At 35.8% G+C, this 10,562-nt stretch overlaps 5 protein-coding genes across 5 annotated transcripts; 2 read left to right on the plus strand and 3 right to left on the minus strand.

Annotated features, from left to right (window-relative positions):
- Positions 1-2,638: 2,638 nt before the first annotated feature.
- LOC128867002 (GDP-fucose protein O-fucosyltransferase 1) lies at positions 2,639-4,201 on the minus strand. Its single transcript, XM_054108093.1, has 2 exons — positions 4,040-4,201; positions 2,639-3,960 (listed from the first exon to the last, which is right to left on the minus strand). The coding sequence occupies exons 1-2, from the start codon at positions 4,140-4,142 to the stop codon at positions 2,876-2,878; spliced, it is 1,188 nt and encodes a 395-aa protein (XP_053964068.1). The 5' UTR covers positions 4,143-4,201; the 3' UTR covers positions 2,639-2,875.
- Positions 4,202-4,475: 274 nt separating this feature from the next.
- LOC128867004 (cytochrome c oxidase assembly protein COX19) lies at positions 4,476-4,828 on the plus strand. The gene has a single exon (XM_054108095.1). The coding sequence runs from the start codon at positions 4,568-4,570 to the stop codon at positions 4,826-4,828; it is 261 nt and encodes an 86-aa protein (XP_053964070.1). The 5' UTR covers positions 4,476-4,567.
- A 70-nt stretch (positions 4,829-4,898) lies between these two features.
- Positions 4,899-5,943, plus strand: LOC128867003 (phosphopantothenoylcysteine decarboxylase). The gene is made up of 3 exons (XM_054108094.1): positions 4,899-5,009; positions 5,071-5,274; positions 5,366-5,943. The coding sequence occupies exons 1-3, from the start codon at positions 4,899-4,901 to the stop codon at positions 5,621-5,623; spliced, it is 573 nt and encodes a 190-aa protein (XP_053964069.1). The 3' UTR covers positions 5,624-5,943.
- Positions 5,944-6,334: 391 nt separating this feature from the next.
- On the minus strand, positions 6,335-7,896 carry LOC128865801 (eukaryotic translation initiation factor 3 subunit M). Its single transcript, XM_054106153.1, has 3 exons — positions 7,746-7,896; positions 7,430-7,609; positions 6,335-7,370 (listed from the first exon to the last, which is right to left on the minus strand). Exons 1-3 carry the CDS (start codon positions 7,788-7,790, stop codon positions 6,432-6,434), a joined length of 1,164 nt encoding a protein of 387 aa, XP_053962128.1. The 5' UTR covers positions 7,791-7,896; the 3' UTR covers positions 6,335-6,431.
- Positions 7,897-9,346: 1,450 nt separating this feature from the next.
- Positions 9,347-10,470, minus strand: LOC128868072 (alpha N-terminal protein methyltransferase 1). Its single transcript, XM_054109803.1, has one exon. It carries the CDS (start codon positions 10,341-10,343, stop codon positions 9,636-9,638), a length of 708 nt encoding a protein of 235 aa, XP_053965778.1. The 5' UTR covers positions 10,344-10,470; the 3' UTR covers positions 9,347-9,635.
- Between the last annotated feature and the right edge of the window lie 92 nt (positions 10,471-10,562).

Genomic DNA, 10,562 nt, shown 5'->3' on the forward strand with positions numbered 1-10,562 from the left:
TTAGGTATATTTAATTAGTTTCATATGCTAATAGTACAGAAAATGAGAACTAAAAGGTGGAGTTATAAAAATTTCATGTGTTTACAATGATAAAAAACAACAAAGCAAGAGAACAAGGCATACAATGTTAACAATAAGAAATTATAGAATTTTCTATCACGCACTTGCCCAAAGCGAGATTCTTTCTCTGCACCTATTTATTCTCATTTTAATACTTGAACATAATAGACATTTACACACATACATACGTACATAAATTTTATTTAAATATTTAGAAACTGCACCTCCTGGAAATTGTTTGATTTAAGTTTTAGTTTTTTTCGTTATACATAGTTTGTATTACTTATTACCAATGTACGAAATCATGTACCATATAAGTATATTGTGTATGTATATTTTCCAATAAACATGCATAAGCAAATGATGAATAATAATGTAATGTAATAAATATTTTGTATATATTTATTGAAATTCGAATATTTTATGTTCGTTATTATCTATTAATTATAATATAAGCTATATAAATAAATAGAAATACAAACATACAATATATGCATACATACTATGTAGAGAGCGTAAAAAAAGTAAATGATGATTACATACGGTTCCAGCTGTCACCATAAAACATAAATACATACATACATACATGAATACATAATTACATTAATATATTAACAAAAATTTATAAATCAAAAGCTTAAATGAATTTGTGTGAGTTCCAGCCTCCTTGATCGTACGCGCATAAGAAAACACAAGCGATTTAATTTTCGATTTCGGTGGTTAAGTCGCGATAGACAAGACAGACGGAATGGAACCGTGTAAGCAACATACTTTGTATATAATATCATATAAGTCGCCTAATGCGTACACTTTACATTCATACATACACACACACACACGAAACATACATAAATACACGCATACACTACTCGTACTGTATTTTAAATTAAAACAAATAAAAAATAAAAAAATGAATAAATAATGAATCGTTGATACAGAAAATAGAATTAAAACCTACATACATAAATAAATACATCATTTTGCTCCTAGACGCACGTATCGCAAAATATCCAATAAATATTATATAAAAACAAATAAGTTTAAAACGGCGTTTGTTGGCGGATTATTCCGAGTTGAAGTTTAGAATAAGTATGTATTATTTGCAGGTTCAATTCTCAGATGACCAACAACCTAAGGATGTGCTGAAGTGCAATGCAAACATTTCAATAATAAGTACGCAGGCAGGTTAGGTTAGGTTGTTAGCCTGATTGGCATTCAGCCACGCATAGACCTTTTGGTCCCTAGCGATACCAGATGAAGACCGACCTCTATTAATACTGAAAGTAGACATCATGTGGGATGTCAACGCTTTTGACGAATCTAAGCATAGCTGGGAGATCCGCTTTTGAGACGTCCTCCAGACCTTCAAACAGTGGGGCTCCCAGGCATTTTAAACGCGTTTTTAATAATGCCGGACAAACGTACAGAAGGTGTTCTAAAGTTTCCTCAACATCCTCTACCATTCCTGTATTTGTCGTTGCTAGCAATCCCTATCTTGTACGCATGTGCCGCCAATAGATTATGACCTGTCAGCGTACCTGTGATAGTTCTGCAGTCTATTCGCGAGGGCGTAAGTTCGAGTTGAGTTAGTTTTTTACCGTTACTTCTACACATAACTTTTGCTGTTTGCATGTGGTCAGAATAGTCCACCTAGCTTCCACTCGTTTTTGAATGTAGTCGTCCATTTCGTTGTATACTGTATTTAGCGGTTTTTGTATGTCGTTCTCTTGTTCAAATGGTGGTCTAACAGCACTACTATTTCGTTTCCCATAATGCCTTTATGACCAGGTACCCAATAGATATGCAGCCTTCTGTTTGCGACTAGCCTTTCTATTGAACATTTTTGGACTTAATACAATATGAGCTTATTGTTTTTATTGCTGCTTGACTGTCCATGTATATATTAATTGTTGAGTTCTTTCTTGTTTTTGTGTAGGCTAGCTCCGCGGCGTTACCCACAACAAAAACTTCCGCTTGGAAAATACTGCTCTGGTGTGGCAGCTTGATAGGCTGTAACAGCAAATAAATTTATGAATAAATGTATGACGTTGCTGAGATATCCTCAAATATTCCACATCCATTTTGGGGAATACTCTTGGATTGAAAGTCCTTCAACGTATTTAAGTCCGGGTCTTTGTGGTAACTAGGCCGAACTTACATGGGCGCGGTTTAGCCAGCGCTGTTGCAGCAGTAGCACGCAACACGCGCCATTACTTTTAGTGGAATGCTGCTGCTTTATGTCGTATCGATACGACCGCCTAACGTGGATATGACTAAGCCGGCGTAGCCCAATTTTCTGCTTGTGAAATATCGGTTAGTAATCTAAAAGTTCTATCTATTATACCTGCACGTTCATATGTATGTATCCACAAGTAATCAACTGCGTGATCCTTCAATGCAGTGCACAGATGTCGCATTCTCGTGATAACTATGCTTGTTTAGTTAAAGTCAAATATGTATTTAAGTCGATTAACGTGCACGCCACGCCTTAGAGAAGCTTGAGCCGCGTCTGTCTAAAGTTATATGCACTCCAATGATATTAAGATCAAAAAGTTCGAGGTCCAATAATATGAAATAGTTAAGTTTAGTTTGAGTTTTATTAAACATTAAAAGTACATTGCTTTAAAAATATGTTTTGAAGTAAAGTGCTTTAAATTCATTTAGGTATGTATGTATTCCTAGTGATGTATAAATGTATGTACTTGTATATGAGAATTATTACTAGGAGTTCGAATGCGATGAATATTGGATAAATAACTTTTAATCAGCGTTAAACACTTGATATCTTGTCTGGTCGTAAAGCGCAATGCATTTTCTATAGCTCTTCATGTGTCCTTGCATGCTGACGCTCCTTCTCTTTAGGATATGCCCAAAAATAGGACGGTAATCCTTTAACGTCCCGTTCTCTTTTAACAAATGCACTGAACGATGAAATGCAGTTACCAATAAAATGATTGGACATTCCCAATATGGCCAGATCCAGGTGTGGGTCATCATTGCTCAATTTATAGGCGGTAATATTCATGCGCGATAAAGCTGTGTTCAATTCCGAGAGCATGTGATTAGCATCTGCTGCCACAAATACTGAACGTATTTCGTTTTGCGGATTGCTTTGCTTAACGCTCTTAATCAAACGTTTAATTTGTCTGATAATTAGTTCTTTAGATGGTAAGCACAGCTCAAAATATAGCGATCCACGTTCATTGTTATAACCTAAACATTGAGGTGAAGCGAATAGTTGTTGACTATCGCGCACATGTTCGCAGGCGCGCACCCAATCAATGCCATTGCGAAGATGAACACCAATAAAGGCGCCTCGCGGTAATTTATGTTTAATAAATGTACGCTTCATATCTTCAAATGTACTTGACCAACGCATGTAGCGGTGCAGTTTTCGATTCTCCAATTGCACGGGGAAGCTAGCAGGCGCACCAGTGAATGGTATAATAGGCCATTCGGTAGCAGGAAATTTCTCCTGCCATTTCGCAGCCATATTACTATGGTGCACATCAAAATTAAGTGGACTATAGAATTTAGAGCCCACAAACGAAATGTTGTAGGTATCCCAAAATGGCCCAAAAGGATTTCCATCCTTTGCATGGCAGTCTGGCGTATTGGCCTTGCTGGGACTTAAGCTCTTTCTTTCCATGTAGCAAAAGGAAATACGTTTGTCTTCAGGCCAAATTTTTGGTGCTAATTGTTGCATAAAATCAGACAATAAAATAACACGATGGTATTCCTGCAATGCCTCCACTTGGAAATAAGTATCGAAAGGTACTTGTGTGGACCGTATTTCACCCTTTTTATATTCAACCCATGGTGGCAAAATTAGTGTACGATTTAGAGCTTTCGCAAAAGCTAGTGCTCCTAAGAAATGATCAGCTTGATTACCAAAGCGGCCTAAGCAAAGTAAGTAAAAGGGATATGGATCATTAAAAACAATTAGGGGCGCATAAAAACACTGCTTATTCGTACTCACCCATGCAGGGGCAGTAAGTTAAATAGCCATTGACGTCAACTTCAGTGGCGTTGTTAAACGAAACCAGTAAGATAAATAAAAATATTCTCAGGAATATCTGCATTCTACCGGCTTCTTTTTCGATCAATCGTAGAATAGTGCATGCAGACACAGAGAGATCAATAAACAAAACATAAGCCAGTGCTGTAAAATGAAGCAGCAGGAAAGAGATAATAAAATAAAATCAAGTGTTGCAAAATGAGCCCGTAACAATTAAAAATTAATAAAAATTTCAGCATTTTTAATTGTTCTTAAAAATTGTGAATTCATATGAATAATAAGTCTGTTCAAAATATGTTTCGTAAGGTATTATTAAAAATAGAATAGACTGCGTTTGTATTATATATCATCTTCGACTTTCCAATTTACAACATTTTTCCTCCAACAGATGTCGCTGCTGTTTATTTTGCTTCACGTGAATTTGTGTAATCGGGCATAGGTAACTTGTAAACCCGTTCCCAGGTAGCTATCGCATTATTACTTTGTCAAATGAATTCAAATACGCTCAATCAGAAGTCATTCATACCAACACCACCGGAGAAGGGAAGCTTTCCACTTGATCACGAAAATATTTGCAAAAAATACTATCTGCTGTACATGAGCTGTTTGCGTCGGAACAACGATAACAACTCACAGTGCCGACAGGAAGCTAAAGAGTATCTGGGTTGTCGTATGCAAAACAATTTAATGGAGCAGACCCAGTGGTCCAAGCTGGGTTTCGAAGAAGATAAAAACAAGGAAAATAAATAATACAAAATAAGTGCAATATCAAAACTAAGCAAAAAACAAACACAAAATACTAAAGAACCAAACAGAAGCTATGAAACCACAAAAAAACATATTAATTGGTGTTACGGGCAGTGTGGCGACTATTAAACTGCCATTGCTAATCGAAAAGATACAAGAGTTTGAACAAGATTACACTATAAATGTGAGTATATAAAACAAAAGGTTATTTTTTGTTTTAAAACATATATTGGTATGAATTGCAGATTAAAATAGTCCCCACGCAGCATGCTAGACATTTCTTCGAGAGCACACTTTTGCCTGCAAAAGTAAAGATATTAATTGACGCCGCGGAATGGTCAATGTGGCAAATGAGGGGTGATCCTGTATTACATATAGATTTGGGTAAATGGGCTGATATTTTACTTATTGCACCACTCAGCGCAAACACCCTGGCTAAAATAGCAACGGTATGATTATGTCTTATCACGCAGTAAATGGATTGGTGTATGATTTTTCTCGTGTATTATTAATATCTTTATATAAATTATTTTGCTTCAGGGTATATGCGACAATCTGCTAACGTGTGTGGTGCGCGCTTGGGATCTGCACAAGCCATTGCTCTTTTGTCCAGCAATGAACACCCGTATGTACGACCACCCCCTGACGGATGAACAAATTAGTAAACTCAAATCGTGGGGCTACACTGAAATACCTTGCATTTCAAAGACATTAATGTGTGGTGACACCGGCAAAGGCGCAATGGCTGAAGTATCTTCAATCGTAGAGCGATTAAAACCATTTTTGGAAAAATTATAACTACCAATTTTTGTACTCATGTACATATTTAGATAAAAGTTACAGTGCATGCGTACTGTAAAATGACGTCATCCACAAACTGCAAAGAATTTTCTACAAAAGCAATACTTTCCAAAAGATATTTTTGTTATAGAAATATACTACCAACCAAATTCAAAATAATACTAATTTCGAACGAAATGTTTTACAAATTGCAAAACATTTCAGCCATATCAATTTGAATGTATGTATATGTGTGTCGGACTTATTGTATTTAGTGAACAGGTTGCCTTGAACGTAATAAATAGAATAAATTTTAAAAATCAACCAAAAAAAATTCTCCAGCTTCTTTCGATATATGGAACACCCCCCCAAGTTGTTGTAGCGGCATAAACATTCCTCATACGTGTACGGGGGATGCCGCTGGAGAGACATACCATGCCCGGATATAAATCCGGGTACTTCCTGTAACGTAGAGCCGACTGTCGTGTGAACAACTACCCCCCAAATTGTAAATTCGGGTACTGGAATAACAGAAAATCGACTGTTCAGCTCTATTAATCAATACTAAATCAATAACAAAGTATACCGGTTAAGACTTTAGCACAATTAATCGGTTGATGTTATGTGTTAAAATACCTTAACTTCAGGCACAAACTAAAAATCGTTTACAAAGTTCTCTCTGTCGCCCTCTCATGAAAATTATCGATAATGATAAAATCAATTTATAACTTGGGTTTCTTACGTCGAATTAAATTTATTTAAATCATTTTTAAATATAAAGACCAAAATGTTGTGGTATGTTGCTGTTGGATAATGATGGCATTAGTTAGTGTACTAATTTTTGACTGCGTGCCAAATCGAGTTGTGCGGCCGAAACACTTGCTAAGCCTTCACGCACTGTACTCAAATTTTCCTTCCATGCATACAAAAGATCGCGCAGCTGTTGCCACTGGGAAGCGCCAAACGTGCGATGCATTGTTGACGAGATGTGAACCTTGCGGTTAGCTTGGTCTAGACGAGCACGCACCAATTTTGTTTTCAATACCTCTATAACGAATGGTTCTACTTCATCTTCGGCAATTTGTAGTTCCTTTGTAAGCGTTTCAAATGACATTTCTGGATTACTTTCAGCAAGTTGCATGAAAGTGAGTAAACGCATTTTTTTCATATTTTGTTCATGATTTAAACCTTGAGAAGTAACGAATTCTTTATGATCCTCGTAGAACTGGATATATGAAGGTAGTTTATCGGATACAAAAATTGACAACAAGTCATGTATTAAATCGCCTTCCAAGAATCGTACAGGTTTAAGTGCTAACAAGGGATCCAGCAAAAAAGTGTTTGGATCAGCAAGTGCTGTTACAATGCATTTCATTGCGTCCTCTCGCGCTACACAGGCATTATCAGCGGTATAAGTCCCCAATAGTTCAATCATGACTTTGGCTGACAATTCCAGGTTTGTATCCTTTGTTACATCATGTAACAAGCGATATAATTTTTGCATTTGTTCACTGGAAGGTGGGCAATTAGCGAACTGCGATTTTAGCTGATCAACGCCGGTAAATACTTCCAGAACCTGGTCACTTTGTTTCGCCACTTGTACAAGATGATAGTAAACATGATAGCGCAAAGGAGATGATGTATCCAAGTTGTTGAACAAACGCCACAACGACTCCAAGCAAACTTTTGCCAAGGGTACATTTGGGGCCTTCGTCATTTTTTCACAATAAGCCAAAACAATGTTTTCACCGCGATCAAGTGGGATCTGTGTCAAAGAAATTTGAAATTTATAAACGTGTTCAATATCACTAAAGTATTTCTTACCGTAATCATGATAGAGACAATGCTATTGAGGATGCCATCAATCTGTGCGGGTTCACCGTCTTTGAAGCATACGTCGCAAACACCAATGATTTTGTGCAGATCATCTTCAACGCCTTTATTGGATTTTTCGGAAGAGATCTCGGCTCCTAGTTTTTTGAAGAATTTTCTTAGCTCTTGGACCTGAAAAATTATAACCAGAGTTAAGACCGTAGCAATAAAATACCTCGCTGCATCATATACAGAAAACATAACCTCAAATAGAGGAAGTTTCACTGCACAATTGCAAATATATGTTTTTCAGGAATTGGCAATTTACCTGTTCATCCAAAGACAAGTCAATAAATACCGGCGGTGAGTTCATACTTATTTGAGCTCCAAAAGAGATTCACAAATTAACTTTTTAACCGAATAATTTTACACTCGCAACTCCTATGCGCTACACGTAGCAAAAAGAAACAACAAAAAGGAATGCTTCTTCTTATTATTTTCGTTAATCTTACCAAATAATACAAGCTAAATTCACAATAGTTGTGTTATTTCAAATTATATACAAGGTTTTGATCAAAACGTGAACTTTGAAAATTCAAATCAAAAATAACATTTATCATAATATTCTTAAAAATAAAACGTAATCCAAATTTTAGTATTTTGTCACATACAGAAAATTTTTCTCAAAGAGATACCTGATTGTTCATAAAACATCTGACAAAAAAATATCTCAATTCATGGCCCATGATTTTTTTTAAATCTGCCAGCATTGTAAGTCTTTCACTGAAGGCGCATTTATTAAAGATGGCGTTTGATTATCAAAGCAAAGTATTGAAAAAGTAAAAAACAAAAAATTCATTATGGGCTGACACGGCGAAAAAAAAAATAAATCAGATGATTTGCCCATACCACCTTTAATAGATTCACCTTGCTTTCACTAGAAGGTAAGCAAATGTCATGCTTTTTTTAATTTTTATTTAAGATTGGTTTTAATTTTATGTACATATGCCCTTTCAAAAAAAAAAAACAAAATCAAATAGTAATAATAAAATTGCCTGTAGTTATAAGGGTGAAGAATTCGGTATGTAATAAAAAGTATAATAATCGCCACATAATATGTTCAAGCAATTTGTTTTATTTACAAAAGATACTCAATATTCTTTATGTACATAAACAGATAAATTTTAAATTAAGTGCACAGAAGGGAAGTCGTGACCAAAGAATTTGGCGGTTCTTTAATATGTGCACAGAAGTGCATAGAAACTTTATTGCCTTTGTTCGATACTGGTTAGTACCTACAATCACCGATGTAAACGTATGTTACATGTGAGCTGAAAGACAAGTTTGTCTCATCAGACTTAGGAGAGTGTCATGTAAATGAAAACTCACCATCGTGTACGCATGTCGGTTACGCGTTACGTGTACGTCCGTATTGCGAGAAATTTTGACTTTTCCCGTGAAGCCGTGTCAGTTGATTTTTCTTTTATCAGTGTTGTTGGTGTTAACTTTTATTGCAGAAATTAAATTTGTATAAAAATGGAAAAAAATGAAGTACCACGTGTTAAATTGTGAAAGTACGATTTATAAAAATATTTGCAAATGCAGCTTTTTCCGATGACGCCGTGGCAAGAAAGTGTGCGCGTGTGTATATAATTTCTTATATTCGGCAGTTTCTATTGTTTTCGCATAATTTTCCTCCTCCCAGAAAACAATTTCTCTTTCTTTTGTTTTGTATTATTCCAACTGATGACGTCAGCTTGTCGAAATACCGAAAAAGCAAGTACCGGTTTTCGGAGGTGCCACCTCCAGTTTCGGTACATCGTGATCCGAACCGGAAGGGTATTGTATTTCAAATGAATTAATTCAGACCATCTTCGACACCTTCGTAAAAATATTGAAAAAATTAAAATTCCATGTTTGAACTTATATGTGCATTTATTTTAAACAATTTGCAACTTATTTAAATTACTAAAATTTTATAAGAGACCTTTATCGTAAGGTTTTAAGTGACTAGAAATAATTTAAATTCTAAAGTAATTTAAACTACTTCATTTTTAAATTTTTTTTTAACAATTTATTATTATTTATAGGGGATATATACAATATAACCCTAACTAAATTATCACACTGGCTACTAGGGCCTTCGGTGATAGCAATTTAATTTTGACGATTCCATTAATCCAATTTTATGCTTCTTTTTTTAATAGACTCGTATATGTCATTCAGTAGGGCGACAAGCTATCATGTAAACTGGATATAAACCTTTGGGGAAGCTCGGCTGGCGCCAAGTCTTAACAATCCGAAATCCACCTTTTCTTATTACAGTCTCGTAAGCTTTTAGGGGGCGTGTTACCGAAGAGTCCTGCTTATCTTCTTCGACCTTGTTGGAAGAGCTGATGTTTTCTTTAACTATCAAATAGCCATTATTTGATAATCCACTACGCATACGGCGGAAGAAGTTTAGCAAGTCAATTTCTGTAAGGTGTCCCAATACCCATTGACACCATATCACGTCATATTTACTGGCAGCGGGTGTAAACTCTTGTAGACCCATTGTGTATATCTGGCCTAGACGACCGAGCCTCTCATCACTTTCACCACAATATTCACGTGCTTTTTCTGTGAAGCTGGCATCCTGTTCAACAATGTCTGTTGTATTAAACCGTGGCATTAATAAATTTTTTGTTATACGTCCAATACCGGCACCACAGTCTAGAGCGGTATTTCGACCCAAATCTTTTAAGTCACGTAAAAACATATTGGAACCTTGGATATCAATCCTATTCAAATATCCTAAGCCACCAAGCATGCCGTTCACTGTGGCTGGAACTTCGGACCAGTATTTCTGTGCCTTTCCGTAGAAATCATTTTCAGTCTGTTGTTCCGCGCGAGTATTTGTCACAGAACCTTCGCTTTCCAGTGACATTTCTTCCTCACTATTAGTTAACTTTTTTTTAGACGAAGAAGGAATCAATTTTATAGATGAACACTTTCTATACAATATACATTTTATTTTGACAACTTTTACACAAATGCCAAAATTTCTTCACAACTCGCTTCTTCTTAACAAAGTGCGAAGTCAAAACTATTGGCTGCCAAATATGTCGAGGCATTGATAGGAGGGGCCAATAATAACGCAACAAAA

This window comes from Anastrepha ludens, chromosome 6 (genome assembly GCF_028408465.1).
Source record: "Anastrepha ludens isolate Willacy chromosome 6, idAnaLude1.1, whole genome shotgun sequence".
NCBI lineage: Eukaryota > Metazoa > Arthropoda > Insecta > Diptera > Tephritidae > Anastrepha > Anastrepha ludens.